Source organism: Coccidioides immitis, assembly GCF_000149335.2.
Source record: "Coccidioides immitis RS genomic scaffold supercont3.1, whole genome shotgun sequence".
Lineage (NCBI taxonomy): Eukaryota > Fungi > Ascomycota > Eurotiomycetes > Onygenales > Onygenaceae > Coccidioides > Coccidioides immitis.
The window spans coordinates 1,218,079-1,232,437 of record NW_004504310.1 but is presented as its reverse complement, the minus strand read 5'-3'; the positions used below and the strand labels follow the sequence as shown (position 1 = coordinate 1,232,437).

Below are 14,359 nucleotides of genomic sequence, written 5' to 3'. Positions count from 1 at the left end.
GTGTGTGTGTGTGTATGTGTAATTCATATTTTTCGTAGGCCTTATGCAGTCAGAGACTATGAAGGCCACGCTATCTGTCAACTAGTTACAGGCATGTGTCCTCCTTGATGTGGGTGTTCGCGCACCCTAACTCCTTTTGGGTTTAGCGCACACGTGACCTCACGTGATCATCATCGGTCCGACTCTTTTCCGCTGCCAAGCTCCATCTCACCATAAGAGATGAGATCTCGCTAGCCCCCTTTTGTAGCAGTACAACGAAGCTTAGATTTCCATGCTCCAACAGTGGGGACTTCAGTTAAGTCATTCCGTTTAACTAAGCTCAAACTGCACATGATTCCCAGGGGAGGCAAGCCATGCCCCTTATAACTCACGTCATTCTCCTGATTGGAGCCATGCCCCAAGGGAAAACCCTCAAAACCTTGGGTGTAACTGACACATCTTGACATTTGCAAACCAATAGAAAGTACATAATTAAAGTGGATCATCTTGTAAACCACACAGGCCCAGTACATCTCATACCTAATTTGTGTATATTCCTGATCCATAGCAACCAATTATAACCACCCAACAGATAGCACCCGTCCTCCAAGGGGATGGGATCCCCCATGGTAAAGATTTCTTTTTGGTGGAGGCGAGATTCGAACTCGCAACCTTCTGTGAAAGAGTTAGACGTAAACGATCGCTGTAATCTATTTGCTCGGTCCCCTTTCCTTTTGCCGCCTCCACCACACTATTTTCAGGAGTAGGAGAATGGAGTACATAGCCCTTTCGGTGATTCTCGAGTGGCTCCTTAGCCGCGCGCTTAACCCACGAGTTCGGTCATAGGCGCTTCGCCAATCAGCGAGTAGCCCGAGTAGGTAGTTAAACTTTATCTCCTGACTTTTTTTCTTCGCTGATATTGTGCTTTCAGTTTGCCTCTCGAAGCCGTTGAAATCTCTCCATGTTCCTGGTCTGGGAATGGATGGGAGATTTACACTAGCAACTTGGCTACTAGAATTTGTTCAAAGGGTCCTTTGAATTCGGTCTTACTTTTCCTCATTCGTTTATGCTCCTGAATTACTGCTGCTCAGATCTCGTGGCCTGCGAGTCTTTGCAAAATGCTTTAAAGTATTGAGAAGCGAAGAAATTGAGTTAATTTTCAGAGTTACAGCGGGAGTGTTTTGTTGAAAAAGCGACAGTTGAAGTCTGAAAAACTGAAACTTTGGGAGCTCCATTGGTCGGGTGCAAAGGCGCCTGTTTGGAACCATGCGTGGAACGGTGCACCTCCGCGTGTCACTTGGAGCATTGCGTGCTGGTCGATCTTCTCTCCCGCCGCAGCAGCGTTCTCTGACAGTCTCCTACTTTCTGCCTTTTCACTGTCGAAGGCAATTGTCGTTTTCGTCGTTCGCTGACTCGGGCCGTGTTTCACTGTGTGCTAAAGCATTAAAGACGACCACTTGGGGATGTGGTGATTCAATGTGAGTTTGCCCAATGAATGGAGAAGTTGTGATGAAATCTTGATGTTTACCTGGGTTTAGGTCAGGTTCCGTATCCGGATTTAGAAGCGGAACTGGTTTGAGTTGCAGAGGGCTGCTGCATTGGAGGAGATCGATGAGCTCGGAGCGCACTTCAGAGAAAAAGAATGATGATACTCAGAAGGCGAGGTTGTACATCCCCTGTCTACTGAAGATTCTGCGAGCCGCGAAGACATGCTCTCCTAGGCAGCCGGCTAACGATCAGCATAGCGATTCAAAACCAAGCCTGGCATCTCGACTTCCAATTCCAGGTCGTGAGGATATCTATACAATCCCAAATATCCTGACGTTCACGCGGCTTGTAGCTGCCCCTATGGTTGGCTACTTTATTCTGAATTCGAACCACGTTATGGCTCTATCACTATTTGCATACGCATCCATAACCGACTTGGTTGATGGATATATTGCTCGAAGGTTCGGGCAGCAAACGGTTGTTGGCACCATAATTGACCCCATGGCCGACAAGATACTTATGACTGTGGGAGTGATTTGCCTTGCTATGAAATCGGCAATTCCTGGTACGTTCTATTTTGATAGCATCCGCCGCTGCTTTCGCCGTCGGGAAACCTTTAATACAGCTATACTCACCTTATCAATAGTCTGGCTTGCCGGTCTAATCCTTGCGCGTGATGTCGGACTTGCAATCTCTGCCATTTATTACAGATGGATCTCGCTACCACCCCCGAAAACCATGGCACGATACTGGGATTTTTCTCTGCCATCTGCAGTGGTCAAACCAACCCGGATCTCAAAGGTGAATACTGCTTTGCAACTATTGCTAATTGGGGGAGCGATGGCAATGCCCGTTATTCCCGAGGCCATACTGAGTGCGTGGAATTTGCATGAAGGAATGATTGGATTGCAGTAAGTTGATTTTCTCCCTTGCTTTTGCTTGTTGTCTCTTTCGTTTTTGGCGTTGCCTTTTTTTTTTTTTTTTTTTTCGTCTCCCCCATTCGTTAGGTGAGTTTGGGGGAGTTTTTTGCACCGCACTCCACGAGCAAAAACATTTCTTTTGCAAGGAAGGACCAAAGTCTCCTTTCGCAATAAATATTGTGGGAGAAAACAAACAAGCACATACGACCAGAGGAAGTGGAATACAGGGCTTCCCGTCCGCTCAGCCGTACTTAAGCCACTTGCCGGCCGGCTAGTAGTTGGGTGGGTGACCACCAGCGAATCCCGGCTGTTGTATGTTTTTGCTAACCGGCTTTTTTGATTCTTGTGGGGAATAGCGCGCTGCTTTTTGCTACTTGCTTCGCTTCCTTTTGTCCTTTTTTGTTCCTGCCTTGGCAAAAGTGCTTGGCCCGCTCTTCTTTCACCTTTTCCTCCAGCCCGTTCATGTACCTTTAACTGGGTTTAGCACTCTTCGTCTCAGCGTCTTGGATCCTACCAGGAGTGTGCTTAGGTGTTCTTCACTGGTGCTATTACTGTGGTCCTGGAGCAGCCCAAATCCATGCTGATCGGCTAATCCTGCAACATGCGCTGTCCTCTCATTGTCCCCTTCCTGTTGCAGTCGCTGGCTTCATTTAGTTCCCCACTGTACTGGATCAGATCCAATTCACTGACTTCTGATTCTTCCCTGTCTAGGTACATTGTTGCTCTCACAACTTGTTGGTCCGGGCTGGGCTACATCTATTCGAAAGATGCTGTGAGGATACTTTCTCGCGACAAATCAAGGTAGGGGTGATGTGATCCTGCCCCGTAGGTGGTACTCCTCATCTCACAAGTTGAGGTGGCTTGCTAGAGGCCGGATAAAGCATAAAAAGGGTGAAGTTAAATTATCAAATTTACAGGGCTTGGCAAAGCAACATAGCGACACTTTCACATTTCGTCAATAGATGGGGAGGAGTGGGCATGCAGGCACTTTAGTATCAGGCCCATTTGGGCTGCGCAAATGAGGAGGCACAGCATGAATTGATAGGCTAGGTCAACTTTTACCTGGAACGCGGCCCACACTGTCACCTTAGAATCTAGTATCAATTCAAATCGCAAAGCCCGCCCAGGCTCAAACCCTCCCGAGCAATGGACAAGATACAGGCTGAGCCCACTCTTATTCAATGACCGGATTCACATTCTACTTTCCAAGGCTTGCCGCGCATACCGAGGCAGGCTCATGTCTACTGAGAGGTATCATATCATGAAGAAGTAACTGATTCACCGTCTGATTCGCGGCGAGTAAAGGAGGATATAAGGGCGCTAACTGCATTGCTGGCAAGTTTCGGGCCTCAGCATGCCAAATATTCCAGTATTTCACTGTTTTCGCAACGCCCTGAGTGGCAGTTATCTTCTCATCTTGTAATTATTTATGAATCCTGATACTTACATTGTGAACTTATCCATGCTATGTCGATGTTAAGAAGTTACCTACCGTCAATTGTGAGGGTTGAGGTTTAATAATGGCCCGGCTGGCTGTTGAATGGATGTTCACATATTTATTGAACCTACTACTCCGTAAGCTTGAGGGATGAGGTAGCGACACCGAGCGCCTTGACAGCGGAGCTCCGAAGCCTCCAAGTCGGAGGGAGTGCGAAGTGGCCGCCGTGTACACATCCCGTATGAATCTTACGGAGAGACGACTATGAACCCACTTCGCAGATTTTAAGTTACTGACGCTCATATCGTGAGCTTTCTCCGAACCGTAACGGAAAACCCCTCTCTTGAAAATGAAATCTCTGCCACAAGCGCACCAAGTGTTGGTTTCATTTGGACGTAGGCGTTTCAGATGCGGGATTGGAGATGGGAACATATTGAGGCCGGGTTACACATACATGGGAATTGTTATTTGAATGCTTGCTATGTATTCCGTAGGGTGCGCCCTGGATTCGCGTAGACGGAGTACTGGTTTCGGAGCTCGCCGGATCGCGCTTGTACGAGCGAGTTAACTAGGCCCGCTCAATCAATGGCACGAGTTGGGGATCCATGGATAGAGGATCGCGGTTAAACTGGCGCCGGGCCTGGTTCGCCCTGTTGAACTTCCCTGGCAGCAAAATCATGGGTGCTGCAAATCCACAGGTCCAGTCTCCCGCAATTCGAGTTAACTAACGCTGAGAATCTTAAAGCACTCGGCTAAAAACAATTAACCAGCTAAATCTGGATCGCTTGCAGATCACAGTGTACCAAAGAACTGCATGAGCTGGGCGAAAGAAGAATTTCTAAACCTTGCTTGGGTTGAAGCTTGATATGGCATCCCCGAAGCTTCAGAAGTGATAATTTCATCTCAGCTGCCAGAAATCGGCCTCTATCAATAGAGCAGAGCAGGCATATCTGTGCAAATCTGCAATTAAAATGCCCTTCTAGTAAGTGGCGGCGGATTGCGTGTTCTGACACTGTCTTGCATTCTCTCCCAAATCTTCGTCAATGCGTTCGCAATCTGCAGGAGACGATCTCGGAATCCTGACGGTTGACGTTCGGGAGGTGTGAACCTCTCATGGCAATTTGATTCGAGAGATCCTTCGTGGCCTTATTGACGAGTCGAAGAATCAGATGATACTGCTTTTTTAACGATGATAGCTCCCAATTGCCGATATACATGTTCCAAAAGGGGGCCAACGACACCGCAAATGTTGAATCGTCATTGATAGGGGGCAGCATGCTCTTAATTCTCACCATCTAGTACAAGTCCGAAAATAAATCTAAACGATATATATAGTACCGATTGCTGAACGGTCGTTGACCATTCTTCACCATCTTGCAGGGGCGGTTTCGTGGTGTGAGGGGTCCACCGCTTTGACATCCTTGCCTCGAGAGTTCATGCCAACAAATGTTACCAAATGTGATAGGGCGGGGCATCAGGACTTTCTACTACCGAATGGCAACCCCTCGGCGGAATTTTTATCGGTGAGCTGGAGGCTGGAGGCAGAGCCTTGAAAGAAAGCTGGAGAAGCTCTCCAGTCACTTCTTCTCGGGCCGAGAACGAGATTGATACTATGCTTTTTTGCCGCAGTCCCCCATCTCCCCACCGCCCTCGCAAGGATTGCCGCTTTTGTCCATAGTCATCACGTGCAGTTACCCCTACCTCACCTCCACAGCTCAGCCTTGACCGACTGTTGGTTTGCTGGATATCTTGTCGGGGCACGAAGTACATACCGTCTGGTCTGGACCGACGTCCTTGAAAAATGCTGTAAGGATAATCACGAAGCCGGATAACGTGAAAAAAAAATCATGAGTGGACGCGCCGAGCATCCGTTTGTATATATTATCACGTCTCAGTGGAATGGGCGCCCAATTCCGAGTCCTACCAGTCCGTCCGTATTCTATCTAAAGAAAAGAAAAGACAAGGCTCACACATTACGTTTTCAAGGGAATGAAAAACAACTATCGGAGTTCTCTTCTCTAGAGGAGACGGCAGTAGTATCCTGAGACTAATGATAACTTCAACTTGGTCTTATCCGCCCACACGTTGACCCGATACGATGGACCATGCAATTGAAAAGCGCCCTGCCCGGATACTTCGGGATTAACTGACCCCCGGTTGCAGACCAAATGGCCCTCGCCCGTAGCTCACTAGCTAGGGTTGACGACGCCATGACATTGCCGAGAAGAGTAAGGGTTCCGAGATTGGTGGAGAGGCACCGGGCGAGCTGTTTTGCTGGAAGGCCAAAGGCCAACAAACAAGGGCCCGGTGTCAGTAATGCACTCATAAATGGTACATTCCCATTCTCTCCCCGTCACAACTAACTGTGAAGTTCATCGGAATCCCCGAAAGAAGATAGTGCTACCAACGGCCTGGCGTTTTGTAAGATGGGCCCTGTCAGCGCATTACCAGCCGGGCTCGATGAGAAGCTAGGATGCTAGCTAGGGGTTAGAACCCACCGAGGGATGAATATTCAAAATGAACTTCTCTCTCCGTGGAAGGGCAGAAATTGCTTCATTCTCTCTATCACCAAGTCAAACAGATCAGTATGGTGACAGCAACTAGAGCGGAAGATCCAGGCGCTCGCACTCTAGCACCATCGGCGCTGACAACAGCATCAATAATACCGACGACGACTAAGAAAAGCGGGCGCTTTTGGGCTATCTTTCCTGCCCTTTGCATGACTACCTTTCTCTCCTCACTCGATACGTCCATCCTCTCCACGGCACTCCCGACCATATCGAAGGAGCTCAACTCAGGCACGCTGTACATCTGGATCACGAACGCGTACCTATTTTCATCGACAGTCGTGCAACCGCTTTTCGGTCAGACCTCCAATATCTTTGGTCGAAGATCCCTTATGATTCTCTCCGTCGTCTTCTTTGCTCTTGGCAGCGGATTGGCAGGAGGTGCGAATGGAAATACGATGCTTATTGTAGGCCGAACGGTTCAGGGCATCGGCGGTGGGGGCATCGGCACCCTCGTTGATATAATCATCTCCGATCTGGTGCCCATGCGCGAACGAGGCAAATATGTTGCGCTGATGGCGGCAATATGGGCTTTCGGGACAGTAATTGGCCCCGTGCTTAGGGGTGCGTTAGCGCAGCACGTATCATGGAGGTGGATCTTCTACATCAACTTGCCGCTATCGGCGGCCTCTCTATTTCTTTTATACTTCTTCTTGAAAGTATCTCACCCACGAGGTGAAAACATCTTCAAGCGCCTTTCCAGGGTTGACTTTTTGGGTAATGGGATTCTTGTGGCAGCTGTTGTGTCTATCCTGTTGTCCCTGACCTGGGCAGGTACGGTATATCCATGGTCGTCCTGGAGGATTATCACACCCCTTACCGTTGGATTTGTGGGAATGATCCTCTTCTATACCCACCAAACATCACGCATCTGTGTCGAGCCATCAATCCCATTACGATTGTTTCCAAACCCGACATCCCTATGCGCATTGCTCCTGGGCTTTGTCCTTTCAATTCTAGTCTACTGGACCGGCTATTTTCTGCCTATATATTTCCAAGCGGTCCTTGGCACCTCGTCAACCATGTCCGGCCTCTATGTTCTTCCGATCACTGCTGCTATTACGCCGCTAGGTATCTTGACGGGCATCCTCATCGCGGCCACAGGCAAATATCGAGCATTCCATTTCCTTGGCTTTGGCTTAATGTCGGTGGGGGTAGGCCTCTTCTCCACTCTCGACAATCAGTCGTCAACAGGACACTGGGTGGGATTCCAGCTTCTTTTTGGCTCTGGAGCAGGGATGGTATTTTCGAGCACACTGCCTCCCATCCAAGCGTCTGTCAGGGAAGCTGATATGGCCAGAGCCACAGCGACGTGGTCATTCATGCGCAGCTTCGGATCGGTGTGGGGTATAGCGATTCCTACGGCAATCTTTAACGATAAAATCGAATCGATTCTTGGGAGAATCAATGACCCATCGCTACGCGTACAGCTTTCTAATGGTGGCGCATATGGACTTGCGAGTGCAGGCCTATCAAGGACTCTCGGCTCCAATCGGAAATTGCTTTCAGAAGTGATTGGAGTCTACGTTGATGGCTTGCGGTTCACCTGGCTTTTGGCAATACGATTCGCGGTTGCTGGCTTCTTGATGTGTTTCCCTATCCACCAACTGGAACTATCGACACACCTAGAAACAGAGTATGGTCTCCAAGAACGCACTTTGTAGGGATGGAAAAACTTGAAGCTCTGAGAATTCCGTTGTTCCTTTATATAATTATGTTTGAGGTTGAAAACAAAGCTGGAGTCATCTACGCTCTTGCCAGCCGACATTTTATCCTAGCCAAAACAGGCAGCTTTAAGGTGAGTGCCCTACTACTTAATGGTAGGAATAACAATGAAGGGGAGCCAGGGAAGGCAGAGTGATGAGATCATGTATTGAAAGCAATCCAATGACCGGTACCTAAATGTTTATGGAAACATGTGTCTAATTCTTACCAAGGAATGCATGACCTGGCCTCCCAAACTCCAGCTAAGACATGTTATTCCCGACCCATACTCGCTCCGTGGTAGAACAATTATGCAGTAAATTGGGTATAAGAAGATCTGTTAAAAAGAGGGCCAAAAGGAAATATGAATCATTTTGCCCACGCCAATATGTGCGGTGAAATGGGAAACAACAGCACATTAGGGGAAATCAAACGTGAATTTCCTCCATAAAACAGGTTGAACATAAAGTGGACCTTCATTGCGATCGCTTTCAATATCGCTGTAATGAAAGGGCCTGAAGAAGAAATATTTTAACCGGACGAAGATGCCACGCCGGACTCGGCTTCGGCCTCACCTAGAGCGGCTGGTCCGAAATCGCCTTTGCTTCCCCAGGCACCGGTTTTGCGTATGTGCATTAGCAGCCTGAGGGCGCCGGTAGGCGTAACACCCTCAATTCGCCGTGCCATACCAACGCTCTCGGGCCGTACTCTTTCCAGAGCATGCCGTTCCTCGGTGCTCAGACCGTGGATTTTTGAATAGTCTAAATCCGGGGGTAGAAGGAGGGCTTCATCACGAGCAAATATACGAGCACTATTCGCCTGCCGTTTGATATAAGGTGAATAGGTTCCTTCTATAGTGACGCGAGCCTTGATTTTAGGGTCAAACGAGCCGGAGGTGTATGAAATGCCGCTTGGCGAGGTGATATGGGGGATGATAGCGTCAATATCTGCGTTATTAACGCAGAGGAGTTCGAATGCGGAGCGGAGGCTCGAGTCAGTATGGACCCGGAATCCCTTTCGCGACCATACCGTGGAAGGATATTTGGTATTTTCAAGAAGTGTTTGCAGTTCAAGCAGCTGGTATTTGGTGTCACTGAAATGGTTCCAGCGCTTGTCGGTGACTACTCCTGCTGCACGGCCCATTTCGGTCAGTCGAAGGTCTGCGTTATCTGCGCGGGTAGAAATACGGTATTCGCTACGTGTTGTGAACATGCGGTAAGGCTCAGTGACACCCTTCGTGATAAGATCATCAACCATGATTCCAATAAATCCGTCAGAACGAGAGAGGGTCATCGGAGGTTTTGATTGGGAGGCCAGGCCAGCATTAATACCAGCAAGAATGCCTTGGCCGGCCGCCTCCTCATAGCCTGTCGTGCCATTAATTTGGCCAGCGAGATAAAGACCACTTATAAGTTTGGTTTCAAGCGTTGATTTCAAAGAGCGGGGATCGACGTAGTCGTATTCAACTCCATAACCAGGCTGGAGCATTTTGACGTTTTCCAGACCTTGTATAGTGCGAAGCATCTCGTACTGCGCATCGGCGGGAATCGTCATCGAGATACCGTTAGGGTAGATCACATCGTTGGGTGCAAATCCTTCGGGCTCAAGCCAAATCATATGTCTGGGTTTATCTTTGAACCGGAGAATCTTGGATTCTAGAGAAGGACAGTATCGAGGGCCTTTTACCGTCTCTCGAATATGGACCGATTTATCCAGATTCGCCTTTACAATCGCATGGGCATTCTCGTTGGTGTACGTCGACCAGCAGGTTAACTGGCCCTCATCGCCCACGTCCACAGTATCGTTAAGATAGGAGAAAGGGCTGGGTGGAGAATCTCCAGGCTGGACTTCGAGGGCAGAAAATTCAATAGTCTTGCGATCAAGGCGGGGCGGCGTCCCAGTTTTCAAGCGTCCAAGCTGGAAGCCAGCTTCACGAAGCGATTTGCTCAAACCAAAAGTCGCTGCCTCTCCCATTCGACCGGACGGGAAAACTTCTAGGCCAATATGAATCTCCCCTCCTAAGAAAGTTCCCGTCGTAATTACCACACGCCCAGTTGGTATTACTTCCCCTGACTCCAGTCTCACGCCAACAATCTTGCCCTTCACGCCAGGAGTACTTCCCAGATCTTCTCGGGACACAACTATATCAGCCACTTTCCCCTCCACAATGCTTAGTCCGGGATAATTCGATAACTCCTCGAGCATATACTTTTTGTACAGATCGCGGTCAATCTGCGCCCTGGGACCCCAGACAGCAGGGCCTTTCGACCTATTCAACACTCGAAATTGAATTCCTGCCTTGTCCACTATCTTGCCGGCTACTCCGTCTAGCGCGTCAATCTCGCGAATCACCGTACCCTTCCCAATGCCACCAAAACTCGGATTGCAGGAGCACACGCCGATATTGGAACGGGATGGTGTGACGAGGGCAGTCCGAGCGCCCGATCGAGCAGCCGCCGCACAAGCTTCGGAGCCAGCATGCCCGCCTCCAATAACAACCACATCAAATGGACTATGGGCAAGTTAGTGGGAGAGAAATAGACGCAAATATCGCCTTGATCAGACGTACCGGGCGCCATCTTTCACAGTCGCAAAGTTCCGTCGATTTCGTGGTTGTCTTCTATATAAAGTGCGCACTCCGAAGAGCGGCCTAGGAAGCCGTATCCCCAACATTTTTGAATGAAATGACACCCACGGCGTCCGGACAGTTATCCATTCGACGAAAGGTAATGGAATTGCTTCCTGGCATCGAAGCTGATAATGACCTCAACCCTTGGTGATCGGGCTAAAGTATTTCCGGATAAACTTTTTGCCTCGGATTTTTAAAAAGCCGAAAACCGAGGCTTTGACAGATTGGCCAATCGGATTACACCTATCTTTCGTCAGCGCGGGGAACTGAAAGCTCACAAGCCGCTGTTCGATCGCTTGAAGGAGCATCCATCTATTGCATCTATCTATGCTAGCAGTATTAGAACGCGGTTAGGAGGTATTAGGATAGATAGACGATATTCAATTACCCAACATGAAAGCGTACTGGTACGATAACAAGGAGGTAACGTCCCCTCCGTTCTCTTTTGGCCCCGCCGATAACGCAACCTACTTTGATCATGCTTGTTGACGTTCGCTTCAGGGCGACCAACGCGCTCGCCACGACTCCGGCCGTGCCGTAGAAGAATCTTATCTTTCAAGCCTTGGTGTCCTATACCGTCGATGCCCCAATATCTCAGACGTCGACTCCCTCGCTAGTGATCGGGGCTACAAGAATCGCGATGAGATCACCATCTCCCCTGAGAAAATGGGCGACGTCTACGAAGAGAAAGTGAAAATGTTTTTCCACGAGCATCTACATGAAGATGAAGAAATCAGATATATCCTTGACGGAGAGGGTTATTTTGACGTACGGAGTGAAGGTGATGAATGGGTGAGGATTGCGGTGGAAAAGGATGATCTCTTGGTATTGCCTGCGGGCATATATCATCGGTTTACGACAGGGGAGAGCAATGTGAGTATTGAACTAATGCGGATTCATGTTACGCCCAGAAAGATTGGGTTTTACTAATCCGGGGGTAAAATAGTACATCAAAGCTATGCGGTTATTCCAGGACGAGCCCAAATGGACCCCTTTGAATAGAAGTCCAGAGGTTGACACAAACAAGCATCGCAAAGCGTATTTGCAATCTCGGACTGTGGCTGCTGCTTAGATAGCCGGCTACTCTCGCACATAGCAACATGATGGATATTTAAGCCAACATTGTTATACACATTTCATACCCATAATATTACAAACTTCTTCACCAATCAGCTGTGGAATAATTAAAACCCTGTGAACACCCATAGTTTTAAGATCATATTCTCGTCAAAATGAGTGTGCACAGTTGTCATAATTACTTTTCAATACCTAGATCCGAAATATCCTGACTCTCCATACATTCCTTGGGAGGCGATAGATTCACCTATATGCGGGGGACGGGGTTCGTGCAAGCGGACCAAAAAAAAGATATGACCGGATTTCTCAAAAGTATCACGCAGATACATTTGAAGCCACTAACCTTCGAACCGGGTGTCAGGTCACAGGAACGACATCGGGCAAGGACCCTGGTATTCTGAAAGGATCGTCCCTACAGGCTTGCTCTCGACTATCCTGATTTTGGGGTGAATATCTGACACCAGAAGTCTCATCGCCCGGAGAAGCATTCCGGCGATATCTAAGACCTTCCATATCAGCGTCCCTCGTGGCATGCGACCCTTCAGCCCCAGCATCGCGGGCTCCCAGCATGCTAACGTTAGCAGTGGATACCCCCGCGTTCCCACTGGAGCCCACTTCTTGTTGCTCCTCCTGTCCTCTAACCCCGGTGCGGCCCATTCTAGGCCAGATACCCGGTAAGGCAACGACCTGGACCCGTGGCTCAACAACCCTTTCTTCAAACCATGCCTGCACGCGAGCTTCCACCAACTGAGCAACCTTGGGCACGTCTTGAAGGCGGCTCCGCGAACCGATAAGGGAGCGGACAGAAAGGTCAAGTCTATAATCCGGGAGAAAAGAAAATGCTAAGCTGGTTTTGGGAATGCCCGTCGTGCCAGCGTTGTTAGCCTGCGTCGCTTGCTCGGTATCTGTCCGCTCTTGACGACGGTTGCCACGTCTATTTGCCCCGGAATAATCATTGGTCTGTAAGGTAGGATCGATATTTGATGGTGATGTCGCTAAATGGGTCGAAGTTTGCGTGGTGCCCGGAACAAACGATATGCATAGTGTCCCTGAAAACCTCACGACAGAAACTGACAGGGCAACAGGCAAGATCGCCGAATAAGGTTTTGGGTAATTAAGAACCAGGTTCGTTTCAATAGCCAAAGAAAGGTTATCATCGCTCAGATCGACATCCATAAGTGCCTGTAGGCGGCCACCGTCCGAACTCGGGTCATCGATTGCAATAACCCGGCAATTGCTAAATATCGGGAATTCCTCTCCCAGGGATATATCTGTTACTGTAATATCATCGATAAATGACGGCTTTTTCTCCGGATTATTGAGCGTTGTAGCAAGCGACTCGAGTATAGAGGAGGTCGGAGAATCTTTAAGGATATAAGCGGTTTGACGGTACTGAGCGATGGTTTGCGCTATCAGGACATTAAACCAATCCAGCGACTCCGGTTGATGTGTAGAATGGTGAGGCCTATGGCGGCCATGTTTTGAGGTGAAATTGGTGGGATTGGCACTGTAATACGTCTTCCGGAGGATCGATCGAGTATTGGTAGATGAGGACGGTACCGGCCGTAAGACGTTGGAGGACGGCTTCTCTTTCAGCGATCGAGAACCAAGATCCCTTGCTCCACTTATGGAATACGACCGTTTGTGGGGGCTAGTTCGACGAGTCTGGCTCCGGGAGGAAGAGGGAGAAGCTTCACCAAAGATGAAGAACTTGATGAATGCGCCGATTAAGAGAACGACGGAGAGTTGGCCAACCAACAGTCCTTGTGTAAATGAGAGTCTAAGCAGCCATTAGCTTCGTTTTGTAGAATTGGACCTGTGATACAGACGAAGATTGCGCAGGTTGGGCGGAAGTATCATCTATTTAAGCATGAGCGAAGAGTATGTTAGCAAATCCAGTTTTTGCGGGACGCACTTGACATTGTGATCTGACGATGAGCTAGATGGCTTTTCCATTTCAGCTATGACAGCTTTTGCACGATCGATGGACCACCCGGAGCCTCGATGCTCGCTCGTTGACGCTTGTCACCGTTGATATTTAGTCACATGTCCAGGCCATCTAGCGAAGAACGGCACCCGCGAGCGACGTGGAGAGGGAGCATGAAACCCCAACGCGGCTCACCCCCAAACTCTGCATAAATACTCCGTACAGCACGCTTAACACCCCGGATTCCAAGCTTTAATGTCAAGATCAATCACCATATATAAATGAATATATTGCTATACAGCTCTAGGCTAGCTCAGAAATGTAAATCCTAGAATAATAATATCCCAAAAAAACACCGTCGTTCAAGGGAAAGCATTTGGGGAGGTATGATGTAACTAGATTACTGTATTGTTGTACTCCGTACTCCATAGCTTTATCACTATGCTTGTGTAATTCCCATAGCAAATTTTGATATCAAAGTCCGAAACGAAACTTAAATGCAAGGTGCTGTACTCACTATATCGAAAGATGCGCCAATCTATTTTATATCACCTGTTCTTGAAGAGCTGATGGTCCCCAAGGACGCAAGAACTCCACGTCTTGGGTTCGCACACGACGAAATAGTAAGTG

The 14,359-nt window shown here is 48.7% G+C and overlaps 6 protein-coding genes and 1 non-coding gene across 7 annotated transcripts; 4 read left to right on the top strand and 3 right to left on the bottom strand.

Moving 5' to 3' along the window:
* The first annotated feature begins 909 nt into the window (after window positions 1–909).
* On the top strand, window positions 910–3,515 carry CIMG_02675 (CDP-diacylglycerol-glycerol-3-phosphate 3-phosphatidyltransferase). The gene is made up of 5 exons (XM_001248903.2): window positions 910–1,457; window positions 1,518–1,643; window positions 1,725–2,032; window positions 2,114–2,378; window positions 3,099–3,515. Exons 1-5 carry the CDS (start codon window positions 1,246–1,248, stop codon window positions 3,190–3,192), a joined length of 1,005 nt encoding a protein of 334 aa, XP_001248904.1. The 5' UTR covers window positions 910–1,245; the 3' UTR covers window positions 3,193–3,515.
* Window positions 2,591–2,706, top strand: CIMG_15501. Its single transcript, XR_001099894.1, has one exon. It is a non-coding gene; the product is annotated as a 5S ribosomal RNA (ribosomal RNA).
* A 1,350-nt stretch (window positions 3,516–4,865) lies between the features above and the next one.
* On the bottom strand, window positions 4,866–5,244 carry CIMG_11008 (uncharacterized protein; the record flags this gene model as incomplete). Its single annotated transcript, XM_012358983.1, has 2 exons — window positions 4,866–5,105; window positions 5,164–5,244. 2 exons carry the CDS (start codon window positions 5,242–5,244, stop codon window positions 4,866–4,868), a joined length of 321 nt encoding a protein of 106 aa, XP_012214406.1.
* A 341-nt stretch (window positions 5,245–5,585) lies between these two features.
* Window positions 5,586–8,144, top strand: CIMG_02678 (uncharacterized protein). The gene has a single exon (XM_001248906.2). It carries the CDS (start codon window positions 6,413–6,415, stop codon window positions 8,054–8,056), a length of 1,644 nt encoding a protein of 547 aa, XP_001248907.2. The 5' UTR covers window positions 5,586–6,412; the 3' UTR covers window positions 8,057–8,144.
* A 114-nt stretch (window positions 8,145–8,258) lies between these two features.
* CIMG_02679 (tRNA uridine 5-carboxymethylaminomethyl modification enzyme GidA) lies at window positions 8,259–10,802 on the bottom strand. Its single transcript, XM_001248907.2, has 2 exons — window positions 10,666–10,802; window positions 8,259–10,608 (listed from the first exon to the last, which is right to left on the bottom strand). The coding sequence occupies exons 1-2, from the start codon at window positions 10,767–10,769 to the stop codon at window positions 8,628–8,630; spliced, it is 2,085 nt and encodes a 694-aa protein (XP_001248908.1). The 5' UTR covers window positions 10,770–10,802; the 3' UTR covers window positions 8,259–8,627.
* A 209-nt stretch (window positions 10,803–11,011) lies between these two features.
* CIMG_02680 (1,2-dihydroxy-3-keto-5-methylthiopentene dioxygenase) lies at window positions 11,012–12,093 on the top strand. The gene is made up of 3 exons (XM_001248908.2): window positions 11,012–11,148; window positions 11,227–11,598; window positions 11,672–12,093. Exons 1-3 carry the CDS (start codon window positions 11,119–11,121, stop codon window positions 11,795–11,797), a joined length of 528 nt encoding a protein of 175 aa, XP_001248909.1. The 5' UTR covers window positions 11,012–11,118; the 3' UTR covers window positions 11,798–12,093.
* CIMG_02681 (mitochondrion biogenesis protein Mmm1) lies at window positions 11,830–13,868 on the bottom strand. The gene is made up of 3 exons (XM_001248909.2): window positions 13,718–13,868; window positions 13,632–13,662; window positions 11,830–13,582 (listed from the first exon to the last, which is right to left on the bottom strand). Exons 1-3 carry the CDS (start codon window positions 13,722–13,724, stop codon window positions 12,160–12,162), a joined length of 1,461 nt encoding a protein of 486 aa, XP_001248910.1. The 5' UTR covers window positions 13,725–13,868; the 3' UTR covers window positions 11,830–12,159.
* Window positions 13,869–14,359: the final 491 nt, after the last annotated feature.

What these genes read in the sequence shown, in the direction of transcription:
- CIMG_02678 (XM_001248906.2), top strand. Translation starts at nt 6,413, where the DNA reads ATGGTGACAGCAACTAGAGCGGAAGATCCAGGCGCTCGCACTCTAGCA.
- CIMG_02679 (XM_001248907.2), bottom strand. Translation starts at nt 10,769, where the DNA reads ATGTTGGGGATACGGCTTCCTAGGCCGCTCTTCGGAGTGCGCACTTTA. An exon ending in ACTGTGAAAGATGGCGCCCG is followed by an intron (nt 10,609 to 10,665) that starts GTACGTCTGATC and finishes ACTTGCCCATAG; the next exon opens with TCCATTTGATGTGGTTGTTA.
- CIMG_02681 (XM_001248909.2), bottom strand. An exon ending in GCCCAACCTGCGCAATCTTC is followed by an intron (nt 13,583 to 13,631) that starts GTCTGTATCACA and finishes ATGGCTGCTTAG; the next exon opens with ACTCTCATTTACACAAGGAC.
- CIMG_02680 (XM_001248908.2), top strand. Translation starts at nt 11,119, where the DNA reads ATGAAAGCGTACTGGTACGATAACAAGGAG. An exon ending in ACTGGTACGATAACAAGGAG is followed by an intron (nt 11,149 to 11,226) that starts GTAACGTCCCCT and finishes CGTTCGCTTCAG; the next exon opens with GGCGACCAACGCGCTCGCCA. An exon ending in TTACGACAGGGGAGAGCAAT is followed by an intron (nt 11,599 to 11,671) that starts GTGAGTATTGAA and finishes GGGGTAAAATAG; the next exon opens with TACATCAAAGCTATGCGGTT.
- CIMG_02675 (XM_001248903.2), top strand. Translation starts at nt 1,246, where the DNA reads ATGCGTGGAACGGTGCACCTCCGCGTGTCACTTGGAGCATTGCGTGCT. An exon ending in TGGGGATGTGGTGATTCAAT is followed by an intron (nt 1,458 to 1,517) that starts GTGAGTTTGCCC and finishes ACCTGGGTTTAG; the next exon opens with GTCAGGTTCCGTATCCGGAT. An exon ending in GAAGGAATGATTGGATTGCA is followed by an intron (nt 2,379 to 3,098) that starts GTAAGTTGATTT and finishes TTCCCTGTCTAG; the next exon opens with GTACATTGTTGCTCTCACAA.